At 46.5% G+C, this 26202-nt stretch overlaps 1 protein-coding gene across 2 annotated transcripts; it reads right to left on the bottom strand.

The window, feature by feature from the left end:
* Nucleotides 1–2271: 2271 nt before the first annotated feature.
* Nucleotides 2272–20073, bottom strand: LOC146348102 (cytochrome P450 2J2-like). 2 transcript variants are annotated; one of them, XM_084852362.1, is made up of 9 exons: nt 19835–20073; nt 17956–18118; nt 15398–15547; nt 12991–13151; nt 12156–12332; nt 10983–11118; nt 7462–7649; nt 5654–5792; nt 2272–3492 (listed from the first exon to the last, which is right to left on the bottom strand). In XM_084852362.1, exons 1-9 carry the CDS (start codon nt 20033–20035, stop codon nt 3317–3319), a joined length of 1491 nt encoding a protein of 496 aa, XP_084708488.1. In that variant the 5' UTR covers nt 20036–20073; the 3' UTR covers nt 2272–3316. The 2 variants fall into 2 exon arrangements, with proteins under 2 accessions (XP_084708488.1, XP_084708489.1); XM_084852363.1 differs by having other exon boundaries at nt 2288–3492; nt 5696–5792.
* Between the last annotated feature and the right edge of the window lie 6129 nt (nt 20074–26202).

Below are 26202 nucleotides of genomic sequence, written 5' to 3'. Positions count from 1 at the left end.
TATGGACTAACTGAAGTTAAGATTGGAAAAATTCTCAAAGCTTGGAACAAATTGAATTTGAGATTGGATTAATATGAAACTGAGAGAAACTGAAATAGATGGACCTGCCCATCCCTAATGATGGAACTGCTTCCATCAGTGGAACCAGGAGAGAGGCAATTCCCTCTCTGCATGCCTGCTCTTGAAATCTGCTATATAGGGTTAGGGAACCTTCCAGAGTAGAGTTTTGAGAAACAGTGGAGGGGTGGAGGGATGAAGGGGACAGGAGAAAGACAGAATGTCCCATTGCAGAAGTGGACTTCCACTTGCATGATATTGGTTCCTCTGAAAAGATGGCAATTCTATAAAAGATGGCAATATTTTTGGATTTCCAGGACTTACTGCATAAGAAGTTAAATAGTTCTGCAAAGGATACTAATTGCTGCCATAGTGCAATCTTTCACCATCACTATAGTCCAATAGCTACAAGCTGTTCTGTCTGTACACTGAACTGGAAGCCATAACCAGGCAAAGCCCTTTGGTGGGTGCACCTCTATGAAACAGATGTTCAGATGTATAGAACTGATTTCTTTGGGTCTGCCAAGACTGGAAATTGAAAAACGGACCTAAGCATCACTCGAGGAAGTTTCATCTTGTGAAACAATCAAAAGAAGCTTTCCTGAACCCTACAAATGTGTTGGACTACAACTCACATCATCCCCAGCTAGCATTGTGGGAGTTATAGTCCAACACATTTGGCAGACACCAAGTACTTTTGGTGGGAGACAACAGGAGTTTGGGGGATGTTGACCTGGTGTTGAATGGGGTACGGTTACCCTTGAAAGACCAGGTCTGCCTCTTGGGGGTCATCTTAGACTCCCAGCTGTCCATGGAGGCTCAGGTGTCAGCAGTGAGCCAGACAGCGCTGTACCAACTCCATCTGATACAGCAGCTGTGCCCCTACCCTCCTGACCATCTGCTCCCATCGGTAGTACATGCCCTGGACTCCTCTCGTTTAGACTACTGTAATGTGCTTTACGTGGGGTTACCCTTGAAGACGGTTCGGAAGTTGCAGCTGGTAGATTAAAGGCAGCCGCTGCCGAGATCACACTCCAGTGCTGAAGGAGCTGCACTGGCTACCAGTTGTTTTCCGGGCCAAATTCAAGGTGTTGGTTTTGACCTTTAAAACCCTATACAGTTCCGGCCCAGCCTATCTCAAGGAGTGCCTCCAGCAACACCAGATAGGCTGCTCAACAAGATCAGCTTCCGATGGCCTTCTCTCTGTCCCATCAGCCAGGACAGCTAGGCTGGTGAGGACGAGGGAAAGGGCCTTCCCTGTGGTGGCCCCCACTCTGTGGAACTCCCTCCCTAGGGAACTCCGCCATGCCCCCTCTTTAATGAGCTTCTGCCATGCATTAAAAACATGGTTGTTCAGGCAGGCATTGGGGTGGGCTAGGGTAATTTTAGAAATGTGATATTTTTAATGTTGAATTTTATTGTATGAACTGTTTTTAGTGTTGTCCATCATTCAGAGTGGCTGGGTGACTGGCCAGATGGGCGAGTAATAAATTTAATAAATAAATAAAATAAAATACTTTCTTGTGTCCCTCCTTCCTGTCCAATACAAGTTGAAGCATGTTATGAAGCAGCAGCTGTAAACATGTTTTCACTTGCTTCGCCAGATGGGGAGGATGTGGTGGTGGAATCCCGACTTGGGCAGAACAGAATTGCAATCCCCCCCCCAGTTGTTACTGTCCCTGTGTGTGTGGACTGCATCTAGCCTGCTCACTCCACACTCAGCTCGGTATACAATGGAGGTGAGAGGTGGAGCTGCACAGACTGAAAGCTGACACAGCACAGACTCCTGAGAGAAGGGGGTAGATGTAAACCTCCAGTAGGGCGGCCACATATGAATCTCCCAAAAAGAGGGCAGTGATTTGCATAAAATTTACATACCTTAATTTATATGCATAGATGCAGATTTAGAAGTAATTATTGTAATTGAACAGAAATACAGCACGTGTCACCATGGTGTGGAAAATGGGGACCTGTGTCCCTGCCTATTTAATTTGTTGCTTAGGTCCTAAGTGTTGATGGGCAACAATTCTACCCTAGTAGTCTGGTATTTTATCATCCAGACAGTATAGTGTAACAACATTCTCCTGTTCCAATATATTCACATCAGGGTGAAGGTGAGGTCAGGTGAGAGAACAATTGGGTATTCAAATCAGGGGAAGCGACATAACCAGCGAGAAAAAGTGCCCAAAATATCAATCCTTACATTCCAAGAAAAACGGGAAATTGACACATTGTATATTTTATTCATTCAACACTTGTATATGTTGCTTTTACCAGTAAAATTCTCTGAAAGAGGCTTCTATAAGCAGCAGTTGACTAACAAGAAAGTTCATGAAAATAAAACATCAATAAAGGCAGCAGTAAAACAAAGCAAGTTAAAACGTCCAGCCCAAAGATACTAAGAACGAACCACGAGACATAACCAAAACCAACCAGCAGTTAAAACCAAACAGTGGAAATCCAAAAAAGTCTCTTAATAAAGGATGAATGTAAAACAAATTGAATTCTTCTTGAATTTATTCTGACTGTTTTAAAAGGTGAATAATGATTTAACCATGATTTCTGTGGCTTGTATTCTTTCACTTAATATGGAATATTAAACCCACGTGGTGCTTCACGGTTTGTTCCCCGTGTTGAATGCATGGTTATTTTCATTAGATTCAAAAGCACTCTGTTGGTATAACAACTTATAAATGGACCCCATGGTTAATTATGGAATCTGTAATTTGACTTTTTCAGAAATTAGCTTTTTGAGCTCTGCCATCTAGCCACAAATGAAGGCTGGAACCTTCAATTACAGGTGCCAGACAGATGTGTTGGTTTTACATATCTGGAAAATTTCATGGAGATTGGTGAAAGTTTGTGGGAGAAAGAGCAGTTTAAACCAAAAAACAAAAAGCGAAAACCAAGGACACCGGCAAAGGGGTCATGTGGTCATTCTGCTCTTTCCGTCCTTACCGCCGTAAAACAGAGTGATGCAGCACTGCGGAACCATGGGCCGATTACAAATGGATCCTGATGTCATTTGGACATTTCCCCCATCTGGCAGTCCCATGAAATACAGTCCTGGCAATTGCACCATAAACCCTCATCTGGAAGCATCCCACATCCAGGCAGGAAAGTGGGACATAATAATGGAATGCATAAAGGCATAAGAATGGAACAATGGCTGACATCGGTTCCACACTGGGCCATGAGAACAGAAATGCAGGAGAAACTCTCAGCTGACCCTACTTCTTTTCAGAGTACTGTGGTTTCCCTAGCGAGAGAATGCACGTATCTGGTATGGCACTGGGCTCAATATAAATCCCACCCTGAAGTCAAGGTTTAACGTCACATCCTTTGGAGGCTGGAAAGTGAACTTCTGGATTAGGGCAGTGAAGAAAAGAAAAAGCTCCATCCTCGCCAACTTCTCTCCAAGACAAACTCGCTTTCCTAGAAGAGAGGGACAAAGTGGCCCTGTTAGCAGAAGGCTTTTGCAATGGTGGACTCCATCACATTCCCTTGGCCCCCACCTTCCTCATGCACACACACAAGGAGAGAGGCTTCAGTCTCACGTCTTTAATTCACTCTCAACAGGTTCACTACAGATGCAAATCCCTGAAGACTCTTAGGCTACAAATGAATGACAGCAGGGAATCCAATGGGAGCTATGATGTTGCCAGCAGTTTGAACAGGGACTTGCTGGCTAGAATAACTTAGGGAGGGAAATCCCTCCCATCCAGTCATGCTCCCCTACATCGCCCTAACGCATCGCCAACCGGGTCGACCGTCTGAGCTCCACCACTAAGTTTTCCCGCTTCGCTCTGTGCCACAGTCTAGCATCCCTCCGGCCCTGCTCCACGCTCCATGCTCTCTTCCTCCTCCTCCTCCTCCTGAATTCTCATGGGGGGGGGGCTTCAGGCCCAGCCACTGGGTGCTGCCTTCCTGAGAAGCATGCCTAGTCATATCTGAACTGGCTGGGGAAGATGCCTTCCCCGGTTCTTGCTGTTCCCAATCTGAATCTGGACTGCTAACTATCTCCATTCACTCAGAATCAGTCCTGACACTCTGCTTTTGCAGTTAGTTGTGACTACAGCAACTGACACAGCAAAGCACCCATCAGGACCATGACAGATCAGGAAATAAAACGCCATTAAAAGTTGGTGTGTAATCAGAAATCACGTACAAGACCTTTATACCTATTTCTTTTTCAGGAGAATGGGGGAACTAAGCGGATTTGGTCATGCTTCCTAGAACTCTGAAATACAGAACTTCATGTATTTCGAATTTTATATCTTAATGCTTATTTCTCTGTTCCCCACATCCCAATGGCTGGGAGAAGGCAACAACACATTTCACAAAAATACGAATTGAAAGCATCCAGTTAATGGGTTGGATCCACTTCACTGAGCTCCGCTTGCACTTGAAGAAGAGGGCGCAGAGGCAATCATCGCGATTCCTCCCTCTCCCTATGGCCCCCTGTGCCTCCTGAAAAGCTGCTCTGGAAAGCAAAGGAGCAGGACCCCTTTGGAGAAACATGAGAGGTAATGCAGGGGGAAGATGGCCTCCCCACCCCTCTCCTCCAGTGATGAGCCTCTGCTGGACCCCACTGTCTTCCCATCTGGATCCATGCCAATATCTGTTTCAAACAGATATTAATTGAGCACATCATACCTGCTGCAACCGTCAGCTGGCTTGACCAAGGTCTCTAGCAAGAGTGTTGAACCTCTTTCAACCAGAGGGTCAAATTCCATTTCAGAGCTGTTCTTGGGGGCCACATTCTAGTGGTGGGTAGGGATGAAGGCAAAGGGGGGTGGGGTAGAATACCCAAACTGTCACTTTATTTTAGCTTAAAGTTCTTACTGCCAGCAACTGAGCCTTAGGAGAGGCATCTCAGCCTTTCAGAATGGAGGGAAAACTGCAGAAATGCTGGGAAAAAACCAAACAATTGCTGGTCAGAGGAAAGTGGGTGGATCCAGATGAAGGGGGTGTGGCCAACTGGGGATCCCTGGAGGGCCACATTTGGCCCCCCGGTGGGAGGTCCTGCACCCCTGCTGTACAGCCAACCCCAAATAGAAAGGCCTCACAAATGCATCCAGACAAAACAGTGGCCTCTTGGGAGATGATGTCCCATAACGTTAAGGGCAACTGCTGAGGACAGCTTCTCTGGGCATAGCTGCTCTGACACAGAGGATAACCTTGAGAGGAACTCTCACCCGAACTTAGAGTTTGTAATATGCTGCGGTTTATATACCCCTCACTGCCCTTTTCTCTTGACATTTGGAGGTGGCTTGGTTCAGAGTGTGGCAAGCAGAGCAACACAGAGTTGCTCCTGTTCCAGATGGAATAGGATCTCTGGCCCTCAAGCAACAGTTTCTGGCAAAATGAGGAAAAGCTACACTGACCCTATGAATTAGTGAGTGACATTTCAGGCATGGTGAGAGCAGCGGGCGGGGACTCAAGCTTCCACATAGTCATGGCTTTGTGCAATACTTAGGAGCAATCTAGGGATTCCTGCATTGAGTGGGGGGGGGGGTTGGACTCGATGGTCTTACAGGCCCTTCCAACCCTACTATTCTATGGTGTTATGATCACCTTTAAAAAAAAAAAATACCTGCAGAGAATGGCAGGAATGCTTCCCTTTTCCTGAACTGACCATTCTCCAGGAAATGGCCCGGATTAAAGACATTAGGCGTTTCCCATTCATCTTTGTCGAACAGCACTGATGTCAAGCTGGGGATCAAGATGGTTCCCTGCCAAAGAAAGAGCAGAGAAGAAAGCAGATTAAAATGTCAGGGAACTCCTTAGTGTATTGAGCAATGGCTCTACAACTGTACTAAGCCTCCAACTCTATCTGCAGACGCACAGAGAAAGGTCAATTTTTGGCTGTGAGAATCTCTGTTCAGTACTTAGTAGTTCTTGAAATGTTTTACAAAAACTTCAGGTCCCCTTATAGATTTTTAAGTGTATTATCAAAACATGGGACTGTTTTAGAGTTAGGATTAGAAACACCACACACTGACAGAGTTCAGGTCTGTGTATCGGTTCAAACTCAGAACTGGGTGGGCATCCAGTTTCATCAAGGAGCTGGAACGAAGCAAAGCTAGCCCAAACCACCCCACCCCATCCAGATTATAATGCGCCCCCAATATACCCCCAGAGTTGCAAAAATAGCAATAACTCCAGACCACAGAGGGCAAAAGGAAATCTCCCAGTAGTACTAACCAAGTCTCAGAAAATGTGTTCATAAACCTGGCATATCCTAGTCTTATTTAGACTCCAGCATCCTTCTGAGATCTCAGGCTGAGCAGGCCATCAAGACTAAAAATGCAGGCCTGTGCATCTGCCTGTGCCAGTGCTATTGCAGCTGTTTTGCCCGTCAGGTCTACAACTCCATAGCAGCAGAGGAGAAGGAATAACGGGCAAACCACCATATCATGGAGGGAGGGGCCAGATCTACGACTGAGTGAGTAAGCCTGCAGCCTCCCAATGAGGTGTCAGGGCTCAGCTTCAGTCCTGCAGTGGGCCTTGTAGCTTATAGCCAGGACCTGATTAGAAGTTGCCTGGAAGGCCTTGGGCCTATTCAGTTTCTGGAAGGTCAGAGTCTGTGAGAGCTTATCTCCATCAGTGTTCTCAGAGCAGAGCCAGGGGGAGTCGCCCAACTCCCTGTCCACCTGCTGGTCTGGCCTTGGCAGGCAGGGAGGCTGGAAGCTGTCCCTGATAACCTGATGGAGGTGGGGTGGGGTTTGCAGAAGGGTTGGCCAGGTTGAAGTGTCACTGCTGGAGGGCTGAGCAGTGCCACCCCATTTAGCCTGAAAGGCTACAGGCCCTTGTCTGTCAAGGGATCTGGAGGGGGTGTCCACACAGTCACGCCTTCCCTTTTAAGCTGATGCAAAGGCTCAGACCTACAACTGAGTGAGTAAGCCTGGGGTCTCCCAATGTGGTGCCCACCAGGCTCCCTGCCCAACATGTGTTTTTTTTTTAATTCTTAGGATTGTTTTTATTAAGTTTTTTAAAAATTGGGATGCTGGTGTGCTGCGAAACAAGGTGCTGCCCTTCAGTGCCATCTTTATTTGGGTCCAAAAGGGTGGTTTTCTGTTTCAGAGCTCTGTCCTGTACTTAAGTTCTTGGATCTTAGGTAGTTTTCTTTTAGTCTCACCAGTTGGTCTTTTTGGAAGGGCAGCCATGCAGCCATTGTATGAATGCGCAAAGCCCCAACAGCGACCATCTTGTGAGAGCACCCATGACACTTTCAAAAGTCCAAATGTGCTGACTGACTAGAAAAGTTTGGGTACCACTGGAGTAAGCTTTTCTCCATCAGTGACAACTAAAGAGTCTGATATAACAGAGAACTTCAGCTTGGCTTAAACTTTGGCATCTCACAGGAAGATATATTACAAAGATTATTTCCTTAACACTTACTTTGGGCAAACGAAACCCAGCCAGTGTTGTGTCGTTAGCTGCCATCCGGGGCAAATTCAAAGGCACAATGTTACTTATCCTTTGAACTTCGTGAATAACCGCATTGGTATAGGGCATGCAATCCCTGTCGTCCATCGCTGGCTGTCGCGACTGGCCAATCACAGAGTCTATTTCCGCTTGGACCCTTGCTAGAAACAAAGTAACATTTGCTCTTGGTACAAGAAAAACAAACCCGAACTCTCTGGAAGCAGGGTGTCTCCAAGAAACAGGGAGCCGGGTCAAGGGCAATGAATGTGCAATTGGCAAAACACACACACACAGTTCTGCTTGCATGAGAAGAATATGTAGCTCTCCGTGACAGAACAAGCATAAGTATGAACAAGTCCATCAAGGATCAGGCCCATTGAGAGACTCAGGGATGTCCACCCCAAGGGTTTAACAGCTACCACCATCTAACCTTTTGCAGACAGTTAGAATGCTTTTAAGAAAAGAACCCCCAAATTTAGTGCATGCCGCTTAAAAACCTCTGACAAAAGACGCCTGCCTCCCGGATTATGGAGAAGCTAGAACTCTGAATAGTATACTAAGCCAAGCAGATATGGAAGGGTGAACACTTCAGGTACAGAATTAGAGCAATAGAAAAAGAAATGTGTATGTATTTAGAGGAATCAGAATGCGTGAGACCTTTAAAAAGTAGAAACAAATAAAAACTGCTAAAAGGTATCAATGAAAGCAGTTTCATACTTGGTATCATTTAACCAGCAAGTACAGCTCATGCCTTGGGTTTCCCTGGACAAATAGTCCTTTGCTTTTACCCCTTTGTAAAGGTGGGGTGAGTCATGCCTCTCTGGGAACAAAGGAGTCTTGAAGGCAGCTATCTTTGTCTCGTTTTGGCACACTTACTCACGTACACACACCAATTCACTCAGACCATTCGACCTGAGCTCTCTCAGCCAAGGACAAGTCCTTTTCAATAGACAGAAACAGGCCTCCTGAGGGAGGGAGGATCCACCCCCTTTGGACTGGACTAACCACTGCCAGCTATACATAGCGGAATATGCCAGTGCAGAATTTGTTATGGCGTTTTGTTGCCACTGCAACCTGTAGATGTGAGCCTGAGATAGGATTCCTTCCCAGAAAATTGTAGGTGTACGTGCAAGCATGCACACGCGTGTGCGCGCGTGTGCGCACACACACACACACTGACAAGCAGCTAACAGTGTGGATTTGTGAAGTATCTGCTGGTAGACATTCTCCAATTTGCAAAGAAAATTATGTGCACAAATATACACATCATGACAAATAGGCAGAAGGAAATTACATTTTTCCCTCACTTAGTCAGATGAAGTGTGGTCAAGTTAGCCAAGCAAACTTTTAAATCCTGCTGAGTGCTGCACAAAGTCAGTATTCCACAAAGCGATTATTCCACAATATGTGCCCCTTTTCTTTACACTGCAGTTGTAATTCACCTGTAGAACCCGGACTTGCTAAGCAAAACACAAACAAACAAACAAAAGTGCAATGGCACCGTGGAGGTTATTGGGCTTCCATGTGGCATGAGCCACGACGCTCAGATGCAAGCCCAGAAGTCTGAGGAAGTCTTTGAAAGGGATGCTGAGAACTGTACATGAATTGCATTTCCTGCATTGAAATGTCCAAATGAGAGCACCACATTGACTGGAATGCGGATATCTGTTTCTGCTTATTGTGTTTAATTACCTCTTTATTTCTTTACAATATTTATATACCGCTCCACATGTAGAACAGGTTTCAGAATGGTGAACACAAAGGATAAAACAGGAAAAGAATAAAAAGATTAAAACCCCACATTAAAATTATACTTAAAAAAATACAGAATGCCAATAGAAACCGTGACCGGTCCATTAAGGAACGCCTCCTGGAATAGTGCTGTTGTCAGGAGGGGCCGGAAACGACGCAGGGTTGGTACCTGCCTGTCCTCCAGGGACAGGGATTTCCAAAGGAAGGGGGCTGACTGAAGGCTCTTCTCCTGGTGGACTCCAGCCGGGCCCTGGGCCCATGTGGAGCCACCGGGGCAAGCCCGCCGACGGCCTCAGTGACTGGGCAGCTTGGTAAGGGAGAAGGCGCTCTCTCACATACCCGGGTCCCCAGATGTTTAGGGCTTTGTACACGAGTACTACAGCCTCAATCCTGGCCCGGCAGAGAAGAGTCAGCCAGCGCGCTTCTCTCAGCAAAGGAGCTGCAGGCTGGACAGGGGCAGCTCCCGACCACAGCCGAGCTGCTGCACCAGCTCCAGCTTCCAGAGCAGCCTCAAGGGCGGCCCCACTGCAGTCATCCGCTCTTGGGGTGACTAGTGCTGGAGCCACTGTGGCCGAGCTATCCCTGTCCTGGAGATGCCATAGCTGGCGAACCTGCTGAGGCCGGCAAAAGGCACTTGTGGCCCCGAGAGCCGCCATGGCCACTTGGGCTTCCAGCGACAGTGATGGATCTAGGAGTACCCCCAAACCATGGTCCTGACCTTTCAGTGGGAGTGCAACCCCATCCAGAACAGGCAATGTGCCTTTCTCCCGGACTCAGGAACCACTCACCCACAGGGCTTCCATCTCGCCAGGATTCAGGTTCAGTTTATCGGCCCTCATCCAGCCCACTATGGAGTTCAGGCACAGGTCCAGGGCTTGCACAGCCTGTCCTGAGTCAGAAGTCCCAGGGGGACAGAGCTGTGTGTCATCAGCATGCTGATGGCACTTGGCTCCAAATCCCTTAATGACCGCTCCAGCGGCTCCATATAGATGTGAAATAACATTTGGAACAAGATGATTCTGTATGGAACTCCATAGCTCAATTTCCAAGGGGTAGAGGAATGGTCACCCAACGTTACTTTCTGAAATTGGCCCCACAAGCAGGACTGGAACCACTGAAGCACAGTGCCTCTGATACCCATTGCACTAAGTTGATCCAGGAGAATACCATGGTCAGTGTATCAAGAGTCGATGAGAGATCGCGGAATTAACAGGGTTACACTCCCCCTGTCCCTCTCTCGACAAAGGTCATCCGTCAGGGCGACCAAGGCTGATTCAGTCCCATAACCTGATCAACATCCAGACTGAAGGGGTCTAGATAATCAGTTATCATCCAAGAGTGCCTGCGGCTGTCCTGCCACTACCCTCTCCAGAACCTCCCCTAAAAAAGGGGAATTTGCAACTGGGCGGTAGTTGTCTAATACCACTGTTTCTTATGATGCTGTTGTATCATATAAAAGACACCAGAAGTGTTGCACTGAGGAGCTTGAGGAGTTCTTTGTATCACTTTAGAAAATAGCCTGACTGAGGCAGATCATGGAGCAGAGTTCACATATCCTGGCTCCCGGTTCTATTCCTGAGTCCCCAGAAGAGACTTCTGCACACTGCTATGGAATTAGCTTTGTGCAGTTATTATTGGGGCTAAAGGCAGGGGCAAAGAGTCACTTAGTATAGCCGTGTAACAGTATGGTACTGCATTAATGTTTAAAAAGTAGTGCAACAGAAAAAAAATAAATTTCTCACCTTGAATTTCTGGATAAATGGCCATGTAGAGCAAAGCCCAGAGCAGCGTTGTAGAAGTTGTTTCAGTTCCAGCAAAAAACAGATCCATTGTTGAATGTAGGAGGTTTTCATCATGGAAACTGGAAGCAACATCCTCCTTAAAAAGAGAAAATGCAGCCGCGTGTATTCAGTATTCAGGCAGGCAGAAATAACGGTAGGTCATGTGATGCCTCTAGATAGATAAGATATAGATATAGATATAGATATAGATATAGATATAGATACAGATACAGATACAGATACAGATACAGATACAGATATAGATATAGATATTGTCATGTCAGCTATTTATTCTGACAGAGAAATTGTGAAAATTATGTTGGTAAGTAACTTGAACACGCAGTTAAAGCACACACAAGAAAACTTTCCTAATGAACACAACAATCTTTTCATAGAGAGGAGAAAAATAAGTTCCAAACTAGCAAGGTACCAACTCTACTGTCATGTATAAAGTGTCACAACAGACTAGTAGATAGAATGTTCCGGTAAGCCTAGAAAGCACCAGCTAGCTTGCCATATATGCACATGTGAATTTAACTTACACACTGTTGTAACTCCACCAATGTCGGCAGTGAACAAGTGGTGAAATCCCACCCCCTGGAAAACATTATGTGATATGCACATACCCCTCCCTGTCTGAATTCATGCAGAATCAATGGGAACTCTAGCCCTATTCAGGCATTCTGAAAGCATGAGGGGAGGGAACACCCCAGCCCTGCCCCTCTCCCTCATCACTTCCGTTGCCCTGCATGAGTGGAGGGCGACTGTTTGAACCAGAGAGCCTCCTCTATCCATGGGGGTCTCCACACAATCCTGAACGCTGGGTAATCACTGTTCCAGAGTGTGTAGAGAACCTCCATGGAGAGACTGATGAATCTCTTCATTTCAGTCACCCCGCACATGTACAGGACAATAAGAGCGATGATGGAGGACGGCAGGACTACCATGCTCCCCCTCCTCACATGTTTAAACAACACTCTTTCAGAACACCTGAATAGGGCTAATGTGAAGGTGAGCCACTGAAGGCTATTAGGACAAATCAGTTGGCCTGTTCTATTCTTTGACACTGTGTCTGTCTTCTTCTCCTAAAAATTAAGGAACAAGTTCCAACCTGCTCTCAAAATTGTCAGTTACCTTGGCCATTTCATTTAGATATGCATCAATGAAATCTCTGGTTTCAGATGGGTTCCAGTCTTCCTTGTGCTTTTCAATGATTTCTCTCACAAATGACTTCACTTCTCCCCAGTTTTTTAAAACAGTCTGATGAGACCCGGGCAAATATTTCAGGAGGGTTGGAAAGGCGTCGTACAGCTGGGGAAACAAACACTACAATTATGCTGTGTTTAGGAGAAAAAACACGGAACGTCTAGTAAACCTCCCCAAACATCATCCTACTATCAAGTGAAAGGAGTTAGCAGAATGAAAAGACAATGAAAAGGAAGCAAATAGGCCTTTAAGCAAACACAAATGAGTTGGAATCCTTATTTCCAGTATGGGGCAGATCTGTGAAGCTCCTAGATGCACTGATCTGCCCTGTTTCAGACTCAAGCATTTCCACTCAGTTCCAAGGTTGCTTTAGGAAGCACCAGCGGTGGGTCTTGCTGGTGCAACAGAAACAACACAGCGGCAGCATAGGATATTGCCCTCAAAACCCAATTTCTTGCCTGTGGAAAGCGGCCATGTTAGAAAAGTGGGTTCTGGAGCAGTTTTGTGATTCCACACCTGGAAGTCTTAACTGAGCATGATTTATATATTTTTCTGTGGTCAACCCTTGATTGAAAACATACACACCCCAACCCATATGTCTTCAGTGTCACCCTAGATTTCCTGCAGGAGGGGACTTGGCACAAAAGGAAAAAGAAAATGTCTGACAACTAATCAGAGACATGGGAGGTGAATGTTCTCATCAAAGGGAAAAGACACATGGGATTGGAGTGTGGTTCTCCATTAGATCAGAGAGCTTCCATACGTGGATCAAAATACTTTCTTGAAGATGCACTGCTTTATCAAGCAACTGCAACAACTTCTGGAAATGGCTGTCATGGTAATCAAAGCGGTCCCCAAAGGTGATGGAACAGATGATATTGGAAACAGCATTATTAATCTGAAATCGAGGTTCAAATGGTTGTCCTGCAGAGAAAAAAGGTGGCAGAGAACATCATTATGATTATTGCTCCTGTTTAACAAAAATATAATATGGGGGAAGGGGTGGGACTTTTGAATAAAATGAAGCATTAACTAAAGCATAAACAAATCCAGTAACTTAAATTTGAGTAGCACTGCAGTTCTGCAAATCCGCATTTTCAGGGAAGGATCTGTCTCCTTCCTGCTTTAGGGCGCAATCCTACAATGTTTAGACATAAAAAAATCCTATCACTCCCACCATAGTTCAGCCAGTGACCCTGTAGGATGACTTTCTGTCAAACATGCATAGGCGCCAGGTGAAGAGCTTTTTATTTTCCCAGGCATTTTAGCATTTTAGGTTTCTAGAATTTTAGCTTGTTGTTTGAAATCTGTATTTTAAATTCCTGTATTGCTGCTAGGTTTTATTGTGGTTGTATTGTTATATTGTGGTTTTAATGTTCTATATATTTTAAATTGTTTAATTGTGTGCCATTTGGTTTTAATTCTTGTGAACCACCAAGAGAGCTTCGGCTATTGGCCGGTATAGAAATGAAATAAACAAAATAAATAAATAAATAAATAAATAGGATCACACCCTTTTGAAAGGATTACTCTGCAGCAGGAGCGCACAGCTGAAATGTTACAGATGGAGGAAACCTTGAGCAAGAAGGTGCATTGGTGGAGTCTTACAGCCTTAGTGATACTATTAATGAAAGCCACACACCTCTAGATACAGATTTCTAGCGTATTCACCTGTGAGATTATCAAACAATATTTTACAAAAGCAGGAGATTTGGAACAAGCATTTAATTAATTTCTTTCAAACACATACGGGCAACCTGCAACGTTCCGCGGTTTTCCCTGCCACTCAGCTGATCAGCCATTGGCTGGAGAGCGTGGAACAGATGGCTGTTTCTCCATTGCTACTGGCAATGCTGCCATCTGTGCCATGGTGTGGGGCCTAAAATAGGTTCATTTGGACTTGGCCCAAGTTTTTCTCCATCATCGCTCTAGCAGTGGACACACTTGCCTTAAACCAAGGTGCTCCTGGGAGAGGACAGGCAGGAGTGATCATGTCAACTGCCCTGCTCATCTCCCCATTCCACAGAGGCTAAGAGTTCCAGTCAATCTACACCCAGTCAGGGTTCTCAACCCCACTATGCACAGATCACCTTTACCCTGACCAGAAACACCAGATGCTCAGCATTCGTAGCCTTTTCTGACCTGATGGGCTCCGCTAGAGCAGTCAGAGTCCTTTAAGGGAGACGGTGAAGCAGAAGGAGGGGCAGCCACAAGTTGTCTCCTCTCCCCTCTCCTCCCCTGGCCGATCCCACTTCCCCCCCCCCCACAGCTCCCCCTGCCTGTGACAACGGGCTGCTCAGGCACTGGAGCAGCACCTCCACAGCCTGGAGCAGATGACGAGGAACGCAGAGCTGAGCATCACCAGCATGCTGGCACCCCAAGGCACCGTATTTTTGCAAGGGGGTCTTAGAAACATTGCCGAGGATTGCCTGATCAGAAGGAGAAGACTGATTGATTACATTTCTATAAGAACACAAAATGGGTTCACAAAAAAATAGAAAATAGAGATGACCCAATATTCAAATCAAAATACAAGATAGCCACACCAATATTTTGTTGCCGACACATTTCAGAATGTGTCCGTTTATAACAGGAAATCGTCCCCTCCTTCTAAGTCTTCCAAAGTAAGTACTTATTTCACAGCTGGCTCACTTAAGGGGGACTGAAATGTAAAATGTAACAGCCCCTCATATATACATACATGCACACATACATAGTCTTGTGTGTGCACGTGTGTGCGCATGTACATAAAAGATTTCCCCCAAATTTCAAAACTGTTCATTTCAAACTCATATTCCATTCTGGACTATGACTGCTATAGCTATCCAAATCATCAGTCCAAACACTTTACCTACCCGTGGCTGTTGTTGTTGGCTCAGTCCTAACCAAACCCTCCTCATCTTTGCCATGCAACTGTAGCCTTCGCTGAGCATTCGGAGTTCCCCGCCAGCAGAGTTTCCCACATGACCTCCCAGGTCAGCCAGAGTTCCAGGCATCACAAGGGATGCGCATCTGTGTGAAGCTTTCAACTGACATTTCCCTAATCGTAGGGTAGCCCCACATCAATTAGAGCTATATTTGTCCCCTGGAACACTGACACAGCAAAAATATTGTTGAGCTTCTGCGTACAAAATAGCTGCTTAAATATTGTCCACACCACTAGGCCTTACCGTTCTCCTCTTCAATTGCATCTGTTAAATATCTGCTCTCCTCTTGTATTCGTTCTTCGAAGCTTCTTTTGCCCAGACCAAAGTTTCTGAGAGTTGATAAGGCAAATCGTCTTTGTTGTTTCCAGCTAAGTCCGTTTGAGGAGACCAGTCCTAGATGGGAGGGATTAACATTACATTGCTACGCACCTTTAACATAACTATGACACATGGCTGTAAAGCATCTGGTGAAGAATGAGGGTTGTTGCTGGATTTTATCTGGTTGCTCTTCATTCTGCTGTTATTTTTCGGATTTTGCTGGTACTGTTGCTACTGTATTGCTGCAGTTTGTGTGTTTGCTGCTTGGGATTGGTTTTTAATGCGAGGTTTATTTCATACATTTTGGAAACAGGAAACAGGTCAAAAGTCATATAGTTCATATTCTTGTTGTAAGAATTGTTGTAAGAATTGTTGTATTCTTAACAATTGTTGCTACAGCGATAAAGCTGCAATCCTATATACACTTACCTATATACACTTACCTAGAAGTAAAGCCCATTGAGATCAACACTTCTGAGTGGACTGACAGGTATAGAACTGCACTGTATAGCCTCATAGTGCCGCTGGGTTGTGGTTCTTTCACAACTGGCGGGCAGTGGGTTTAAAACTGAGGCTCCACACAAATTGCCTCTACATCGACCTGGCGTCATGGGTCAGCACAGGCGAGCAGCTGCTAAGGGAGCGGAGGCTGCTCCTCCGTCCCCACCCACTTGGTCCTGCTGGTGCAAATAAGTGCCACGGCCAAGTCTGCAGGCCCCATGGCACCAGATTTCAAAGGTTTTTTAAAAAAGAAAAACACTGACATTTTGAATAGCACTGATCTGAACCAATCAGACACAGCCTTTGGGCGGGGGGACAAAGCCAATGAGGGCACATAGCTTCTGTGCCCTCAGTGGCTGAGCCCCCTCCACTGCAAGGGCAGCGTCTGATTGGTTCTTCAGATCACTGCTACACATAACGTATGATAAAAAAAACTTTTTGAATGGTGCATGGGCCCTGCAGGCTTGGCCAGATGGGTGCTGTGGGGCTGGCCAGAGGAGGAGGGTATGCTGCCACGCTAGGTAAAAAAAAATCCGGGAGAGGGGGTCGCGGGCTTCTGCAGCAGCAGCCGTGGTGGCGGAAGGTGGGCGAGGGGCTGCTGCACCTTGTACATCCAAAGCACGTGTGCTGCCATGCCCCGCCCAGGTGTACTCTTTACACCGATTGGCAGCGGCTCTCCAGGGTTTCCGACAGGAATCCTCTTTCCCAGCCCTATCTGGAGATGCCAGAGATTACCCCCGTGACCTTGTGCTTGCAAAGCAGGTGCTCTGCCTCTGAGCTGCAGCCCTTCCTCTCGAGGGAACAAAGGGTGGAACCCATTTAACTTTTCCACTGAGGGCAGGGATGGTGGAGACATTTGGCTCACATTTTAATGCACATTTTAGTGACCGAATTTCACACTGTCGGACCAATACGCAAAGCAAAATTCAGCTGTCCCTCGAAATGTGCACTTCTTTGAATTTTGCAGTGGAGTTCTTTAATGAACAAATGAGTGTATCTGGGAACTCAAAATGCTTATATTAGTGAAAATAATGTTCAGAACTTTATTGTATTAGTGTATATTGGCCAAAACATGTATTGATCAAAATGAGTATTGGCTTGCAAATGTTTCTGTTGGCCAATTAGCATACAAAATGAATGTATTAGGGGAAATGTGCAAAAATGCATACCATTTTTCATGCTTTAAAAAAAAAATCAAAATATGGACTAATTGAAGTAAAGACTGGAAAGAAGTTTGGAACAAATAGAATTTGAGATTGCATTAATATGAAACTGAGAGAAACTGAAATGCGATGGACCTGCCCTTCCCTAGTGATGGAACTGCTTCCATCAGTGGAACCAGGAGAGAGGCATGGGTGGGGAGGGATGAAGGGGACAGGAGAAAGAGGGAACGTCCCATTGCACAAGTGGACTTCCAGTTGCATGATATTGGTTCCTCTGAAAAGATGGCAATTCTATAAAAGATGGCAATATTTTTGGATTTCCAGGACTTACTGCATAAGAAGTTAAATAGTTCTGCAAAGGATACTAATTGCTGCCATAGTGCAATCTTTCACCATCACTATAGTCCAATAGCTACAAGCTGTTCTGTCTGTACACTGAACTGGGAGCCATAACCAGGCAAAGCCCTTTGGTGGGCGCACCTCTATGAAACAGATGTTCAGATGTATAGAACTGATTTCATTGGGTCTGCCAAGACTGGAAATTGAAAAACGGACCTAAGCATCACTCGAGAAAGTTTCATCTTGTGAAACAATCAAAGGAAGCTTTCCTGAACCCTACAAATGTGTTGGACTACAACTCACATCATCCCCAGCTAGCAAGCCATACCAGCTCAGGATTGTGGGAGGTATAGTCCAACACATTTGGCGGACACCAAGTTAGGGAAGGCTAATCTAAAGGCTCACCAATTCAGGCAGACCCTAAAAAGAAAAGAAAAAAGAAACAATCCAAGAAATTGAACCCGATTAAAAGAAACTCACCAGACGTCCCAAAGATTTCACGCATAAGCGGAAATACTGGACGATCCACAAAATTTTCGCCTTGATAGACAAGGGCTTCCTTCACCAGATGCAATCCATTCACAACCACAGACCGTGTACTTCCAAACTGCAGGCTGAAGATATCTCCAAATTTTTCTCTAAGCTGGAGGGAGAAGGAGGAACAATGGAAAAGACTGGATACATTCCAGATTAATGCCTAGTTGGTGATCATAGAATGCCTGTAGGGAGAATGGGCAACTTTGGTTGACATCAAATAATACATGAACCCCCCAAAATCCATGAGAACAAAGCCCAAGGATGCGAGATTTGCAATTTCCAGGGGAAACTGATTGGCAGCACTTTCAAAACGGAACAAGGGAAGTACTAATTCACATAATGCCGAATTTACTGATGGAATTCACAGACACAAGTTTAGATGGCTCACAGAGAAGAACAGACACATTTGTGGGATATGCTTATCAAATGCATGTGAGGAAAAACGGGATCTCCACATACAGAGGTGGCATGCCTCTGGATACCAGACTCCGGGGACAAACAGCAGCAAGAACATCAAGAGCACACAGAAAGAGACTGAACGTTAACTCCCCCCACCCCCACCCCGGTCCCGTTGCTCTGGGAGCCTGTGGGGCCTGGGAGAGATCCACTGGTTCAGGCAGCCAGAAATCCGGCTGCCCTTCCCTGCACTTGGCACTTTTGAGGAGCGGCTTGCGCGTTATGATCTTTACATTCTTCATCATCTGATAAAGCAATACCAATTGATAATATGTTTTTCTGATTAATAGCACCTACTTTGAAATGAATTAGAAAGGCTATACAGTTTTATTGAAGATAATTGCTTATTTGGGTTGTTTCTATCTTGCATCCAGGATCGTCATTCTGCCAGTGGAAGGATACCCCTGGCAGAAAAAGATTGCTGTGTCCTCTCCTCCCACCGGAAGCTCCCTGAGTGCCATCAAAATCTCTTCTGGGTCCAACTCTGTGTGTCTGGAAGTGAGTGGTTACTAGAATGGCTACCGTAATGGTGTATTCTGGTGTTGTGACTCTGAGCCGCTTTGTGTTTATTTCTGGGGGAAAGTGGCATGGAAATTAAGGTAACCACAACAGCCCATGTGTCATGTAAATATGATGGTGGTTTTCAATACATCATCCTAGAAACCTTTCCATATACAGCTAGTGAGGCCTTAGGAGCCTGCAGTTCAGGTTACTACTAAGTGGGTGGGCATACTCCATGAAGACTCAGAGTAGCCACACTTCTACTCTGTGAGGAAAGGAGCTACTGTGGAGGAAAGGAGCTCCTTTCTAAAGCACAGGATTTCACAGAATCAGGGACTTGAAGGGGGGCCTTGTAGGCCATCCAGACCAACCCCTAGCTTGGCACAGGAATTTCAGAGCTAGAACATCCCCATCAGATAACTGTCCAGCCTCTGTGTGAAAACTTCCAGTGAGGGAGACTCCACCTCACCCCCCTAGGCAATTGGTTCCATTGTCAGACTACTCTTACCACCAAGGCCCTTCTCCTAATGATCGGCCAAAGTCTAATCTCCTGTACCTTAAACCTGTGAGATCTCGTCCTGTCCTCTGGAACAGCAGAGAACAACTCCTCGATGCTACGGCCCTTCTGGTGTTTGAAGAGCACTAGCATGTTCCTCCATGGTCTTCTCTTCTTCTGGCTAAACATGCCCAGTTTCTCCATCCTTTCCTCATACGACTCGTTTTTCAGACCCCTGACCATCTTCATTGTCCTCCTCTCAACCTGTTCCAGTCTGTCTGCAGCCTTTGTAAAGTGCAATGCCTGTAACTGTTTCCTTAATAAGGATTCACTTCAAGATAATGTGCTCAAACCAGTCCTCATCCTTACCTTTTGTGTAGAGATATGAGGCTTCTTGAAATCGATATCCAGAAGATTGCCCAGAAACGGAAGGGGCACAGGTCCTGGAGGAAAATCCCTTGGCTGCCTCCGTTTTACATAATCAGCAATGAACAGAAAGGTAGCCAGGAACACCAGGACCACCTGTAGGGACAGGTTCTCCTGGAGGGCAGTAGGTAAGTGGAGCAGCATCGTCAACCTCTTCTAGCCGTGCCAAGTCAAAACACACTGCTGTCTACAGACGGAAACCAAATCCAGCCCGGAAGGAGAAGCTACACCGGCTGTCTCTACCAATGTGGTATGTTTGCTGTGCAAGAAAGGAGGACAAAGTTTGCGTGCCAGAGCTCGATACACCACACCCACACAGAGGCATAATGCATATTGCTCAACTAAGAACTCTGACCAGAAAAGAGGAAATTCTTCAGTCAGCATGTTTGGAACAAAGGGGGAAGGGAGGGGAGAGGGTCATCTAGGGATGTACAAAACTCACCTTTCTGCGGAAATTTTCGCGGTGGGGGGGAGGTGCTCCATCCCTCCCCCCGGAATCCTCGACGGGGGGGGAGGTGATCCTGTCCTCCCCCCCGGAATCCTGCCTGGCCGGCTCCACTCCATGGCAGTTCTGTGAAGCAGCCGGCCAGGGCTGGATGGGCTGCTGCGGATGCAAATGGCGGCCACTGTAGCGGCCACCATTTGCATCCAGCCAAGCAGCTGTGATAGGCTACATAAGTATTTACGTAGCCTATCACGGCTAACCCTTCCCCCCCAAAAACAGCTATTGCAAATGGCAGCGGCTACGGCGGCTGCCATTTGCATTCCCTATTTTTCTCTATTCTAGCCTACCTAAATATTTACGTAGGCTATTACGGCAAAAAATAGGGAACGCAAATGGCGGCTGCCCTAGCCACCGCCATTTGCGTACACTGGGGTTTTTTTGGGGGGTAGCTGTGATAGGCTACGTAGATAGTTACATAGGCTATCACAGCTGCAAGGATGCCAATGGCGGCCGCAGCAGCCCGGCCACGGCCGGCCAGGAGACCAGCTGCTGGAGCTGCTGCTGCCGCCGCCGAGGTAAGTTCCATCCCGGGAGGATTCCGCAGGGGGTGGTGGAGGGGCAGGAGGCCGTTCCGCCACGGATTCCGGGGGGCCAGATTCTTTAGAAATGGAACTAAATGGAACTCACTGGAATCCGTGGCAGAATTCTCTGCCATCCCTAGGGTAATCTTTCTCAATGCACAAGGATGACCTAAGACAATTTGCCCCCTGAGGTGGAGCAACAAGTGTGTTTCACCCCATGCTGCAGGTCGTGGCCTGAGCTGGCTGCCTTGCTCTGCCTAACGCAAAGACATCAGCAGCGCCGCACCATGTCCCATCACCACTGCCCCTCCCCTCTGCCCGAAGGAGGAGTCATGCAGGAGGCCTCTCCAGAGGCCTACATGTCTGAGGGGTCCTTCCTGGAAGCAAGGCACTGGCATTGTGAGTGGCCCTGGAGACTGCCTGTATATTGAGGTCAGGAAAGCTCTCCGGGGAGGCTGACCCCGTTCTCTTGTTCAGGGCACACTCCAGAGTGAGAGATCGGCCAGCTGGGTTCTTCAGATCTCTGGCCTGGGAAATTCCCCTGAATGAAAACTTGGGCCAGCAGCCTCTCCAGGGAGGCCACCACCCAGCGGATCTCTCGGATCAGGACAGTCCTCCAAGTGAGGGATCAGGCAGGTGGGAGGCAGACAGCGTCTCCTGAGAAGCAACCTTCCTGATCTCTCATTCTGTGCCCTCTCCCAAACTGAGAGATCGGGAAGACAGTCTCCCTGGGGAGCCCACCCACCTGATCTCTTCGTTTCGAGAGGGGTCAGGCCAAAGACGGGGGTGGCTGCTCCTCCAAAACTCTGCTTGCCGCTCTCCTGCTGTGGCATTTGCTGCAGTGGGTGAGCAGAGTCAGTGCGGCAGCAGAGGTGCCCCTCCCAGCGGGGGGTGGTCACAATCCGCCACCCCTTCCTAGTTCAACCGGCCTTATGGGAGGGCTGGCACTGATATCAATACCCTTCATATAATGTCTACGGATCGCTGACATTTAAGGCACTGTGAATGAGATAATTACCTCCTGGTCGAAACGATGTTCCTGTTGCCTTGAGATCCTTGAGCCGAGGGCAGGTTCAGTAGCTCCATCCCCTTGCAGAGGGACCCCAGCAGCCCACCTGCTCCCCCTCTGGGTAACGCTGCATAGAAACACGGCAACGTGCCCCAACCTGGTGCCCCCCAGGTGTGTTGAACCACAACTCCCATCATCATCAACTCCCATGGCCACTGGAAGTCACAGCTCGTATCAGTGTTGTTCTTGAAATACCTGTGATAATTGCGGATGTTCAAGCGCTTTCAAAGTATATTCCTGTGATGTGGGGATCAGCAAAGGAAAAGCAAAAGTGGACTTTGAGAGCCCTTGCAGTTGCAAAAAGACTCATACTTCAAGCCTGGAGGGATTCACACCTACTACTGATCATTCAATGCTTTGAAGATCTTACTTCTCCTGCTACAGTTGAACGGATATCCTACAGTTGCCTGCTTCATTTGGATGCTTACTTAAATAAATGGAGTCTTCACTGAAAATAGTCAATTTTATACTAAAAAGAAGCAGTTTGATCACGTATAAAGGTGGCCTTAATCTGGTGAGCAGGTCAGGGTTGGGGGAGGGGCCAGAGAGAAAATCCCTTGTTCAAATCTTGCCTTAACCAAAAAGTCACTGGGTGGCCTTTGTTGTTGTTCAGTCGTTAAGTCATGTCCGACTCTTCGTGACCCCATTGACCATAGCATGCCAGGCCTTCCTGTCCTCTGCTCTCTACCAGAGTGTGCTCAAATTCATATTCATTGCATCGGTGATGCTATCTAGCCATCTCATCCTCTGCCGTCCCATTCTCCTTTTGCCTTCAAACTTTCCCAGCATCAGGGTCTTTTCCAGGGAGTTTTCTCTTTGCATTAGGTGGCCAAAATATTTGAGCTTCAGCTTCAGTATCTGTCCTTCCAATGAACACTCAGGGTTGATTTCCTTTAGGATTGACTGATTGGACCTCCTTGTAGTCCAGGGGACTCGTAAGAATCTTCTCCAGCACCACATTTCGAAGGCATCCATTCTTCTGTGCTCAGCCTTCCTTATAGTCCAGCTCTCACAGCCATACATTACTACTGGGAAAACCATAGCTTTGATTATACGGACCTTTGTCGGCAAGGTGATGTCTCTGCTTCTTACTATGCTGTCTAGATTTGCCATAGCTTTCCTCCCAAGGAGCAAGCGTCTTTTAATTTCATGGCTACAGTCACCGTCTGCAGTGATCTTGGAGCCCAAGAAAATAAAATCTGTCACTGCTTCCATTTCTTCCCTTCTATATGCCAATAAGTGATGGGACCAGATGCCATGATCTTAGTTTAATGTTGAGTTTCAAACCAGCTTTTGCACTCTCCACTTTCACCCTCAACAAGAGGCTCTTTAGATCCTCTTTGCTTTCTCCCATTAAGGTGGTATCGTCTGCATATCGGAGGTTGCTGATAATTCTCCCAGCAATCTTAATTCCGACCTGTGATTCATCCAACCAGGCTTTTCTCATGATGTACTCTGCATATAAATTAAATAAGCAGGGCGACAATATACAGCCTTGTCGTACTCCTTTCCCAATTTTGAACCAATCGGTTGTTCCATGTCCGGTTGCCAGCAGCCGGACATCTGTGATAGGCTATTCAGCCGTGATAGGCTATGTAAAGACTTACGTAGCCTATCACGCCTGGGTTAAAAAACAAAACAAAATGCTATGGCTGCCGCCATTTGCGTTCCCTATTTTTGGTTGTCTTAGTCTACGTAAATATTTCCGTAGACTAATACGGTGAAACTAAGGGGAAATGCAAATAGTGTAGTGGACGCGGGTTTTTTTTTTTTTTTAATCCAGATGTGATAAGCTACGTAAGTCTTTACGTAGCCTATCACGAATTGGGGGAAGAAAAAAAAAGTCTGCAAATGGCGGTGGCGGCAGCTGGTCAGAAGACCAGCCACTGCCTCTGCCTCTGCTGAAGCTGCTGCTGGAGCTGCCGCCGTCCGGAACATCCGCCCCAGGTAAGGATCCAGGGGGGGATCCGCGGGGGGCGGGAGGGCAGGCTGTTCCGCCACGGAGATCGGGGAGCCGAATGCACTGGCATTGGGCCTCACCGAGATCCATGGCAGAATTCTCTGACATCCCTAGTTCACATACTGCTGAAGCCTAGGTTGTAGGATTTTGAGCATAACCTTGCTGGCATGTGAAATGAGTGCAATTGTACGGCAGTTTGAACAGTCCTTGGCATTGCCCTTCTTTGGAACTGGAATGTAAACAGACCTTTTCCAGTCTTGTGGCCACTGTTGAGTGTTCCAAATTTGTTGGCATATTGAGTGCAGCACTTTAACAGCATCATCTTTTAGGATTTTAAATAGCTCAGCTGGAATACTGTCATCTCCGCTAGCTTTGTTGTTAGTAATGCTTCCTAAGGCCCACTTGACTTCACTCTCTAGGATGTCTGGCTCAAGTTCAGTGACCTCACTATCATGACATGGAAATTAAGATCTTTCCTGTATAGTTCTTCTGTGTATTCTTTCCACCTCTTCTTAATCTCATCTGCTTCTGTTACGTTCTGTTAGGCCTTCTTTTTTCTTTATCATGCGTCTTTGCACAAAACGTTCTCTTGATATCTCCAGTTTTCTTGAAAGGATCTCTAGTCTTTCCCATTCTATTGTTTTCCTCGATTTCTTTGCATTGTTCATTTAAGAAGGCCTTCTTGTCTCACCTTGCTATTCTCTGGAACTCTGCATTCAGTTGGATATATCTTCCCCTTTCTCCCTTGCTTTTAGCTTCCCTTCCTTCCTCAGCTACTTGTAAAGCCTCCTCAGACAGCCACTTTGCTTTCTTGCATTTCTTTTTCTTTGGGATGGATTGAGTTGCTGCCTCCTGAACAATGTTACGGACCTTTGTCCATAGTTCCTCAGGCGCTCTGTCTATCAGGTATAATCCCTTAAATCTATTCCTCACCTCCACTGTATATTTATAAGGCATATGTTTTAGGTCATACCTGAATGGCTTAGTGGTGTTCCCTACATTCTTCAATTTAAGCCAAAATTTTGCAAGAAACAGCTCATGATCTGAGCCACAGTCAGCTCCAGGTCTTGTTTTTACTGACTGTATGGAGCTTCTCTGTCTTTGGCTGCAAAGGACATAATCAATCTGATTTCGATATTGGCCATCTGGTATTGTCCATGTGTAGAGTCGCCTCTTGTGCTGTTGGAAAAGAGTGTTTGCTATGATCAGTGTGTTCTCTTGGCAAAACTCTATTAGCCTTTGTCCTGCTTCATTTTGTACACCAAGGCCATGCTTGCCTGTTATCCTGGTGATTTCTTGACTTCCTACTTTAGCATTCCCCTATGATGAAGAAGACATCTTTTTTGGGTGTTAGTTCTAGAAGGTGTTGCAGGACTTCACAGAACCGATCAACCTCAGCTTCTTCGGCCTCAGTGGTTGGGGCATAGACTTGAATTACTGCGATGTTGAATGGTTTGCCTTGGATTTGTACTGAGATCATTCTATCGTTTTTTAGATTGTACCCCAGTACTGCTTTTCCCACCCTTTTGTAGACTATGAGTGCTACTCCATTTCTTCTAAGGGATTCTTGCCCACAGCAGTAGATATGATGGTCACCTGAATTAAAATTCGCCCATGCTTGTCCATTTTAGTTCGCTGATTCCCAAGATGTCGATGTTCAGTCTTGCCATCTCATGTTTGACCACCTCCACCTTACCTTGATTCATTGATCTTACATTCCAGGTTCCTAAACAATATTGTTCTTTACAGTATCGGACTTTCTTTTCACCACCAGACATATCCACAGCTGAGTGTCCTTTTGGCTTTGGCCGAGTCGCTTCACTCTTTCTGGCACTACTTGCAAATTCCCTCTGCTCTTCCCCAGTAGTATATTGGACACCTTCCTACCAAAGGGGCTCATTTTCCGGCGTCATATCTTTTAGCCTTGTGATACGTTCCATGGGGTTTTCTTGGCAAGAATACTGGAGTGCATTGCCATTTCCTCCTCCAGTGGACCACATTTTGTCAGAGCTCTCCACCATGACCTGTCCGTCTTGGCCCTGCACGGCATAGCTTATGGCTTCACTGAGCGCTGTACCAACTCCATCTGATACGGCGGCTGCGCCCCTACCTTCCTGACAATCTGTGCCCATCAGTAGTACATGCCCTGGTCTCCTCTCGTTTAGACTACTGTAATGTGCTCTACGTGGGGTTACCTTTGAAGACGGTTTGGAAGCTGCAGCTGGTACAGAACGCGGCGGCTCGCCTGATTAAAGG

The sequence above is a fragment of the Heloderma suspectum genome, chromosome 4, assembly GCF_057233095.1.
Source record: "Heloderma suspectum isolate Gila_16-S chromosome 4, 16-S_ref, whole genome shotgun sequence".
Classification (NCBI taxonomy): Eukaryota; Metazoa; Chordata; class Lepidosauria; order Squamata; family Helodermatidae; genus Heloderma; species Heloderma suspectum.
The sequence above is the reverse complement of the archived record's forward strand: the minus strand, read 5'-3'. Positions and strand labels throughout refer to the sequence as shown.

Bases quoted from the DNA above. Each gene is read 5' to 3' on its own strand.
- LOC146348102 (XM_084852362.1), bottom strand. From the start codon at position 20,035: ATGCTGCTCCACTTACCTACTGCCCTCCAGGAGAACCTGTCCCTACAG. The intron at 12,333-12,990 runs GTATGGAAGCTC...TTGTTTCCCCAG, and splicing joins AAGAAAGTATTTTGATCCAC to CTGTACGACGCCTTTCCAAC. The intron at 11,119-12,155 runs GTAACTGACAAT...TCTCTTTTTAAG, and splicing joins ATCTAAATGAAATGGCCAAG to GAGGATGTTGCTTCCAGTTT.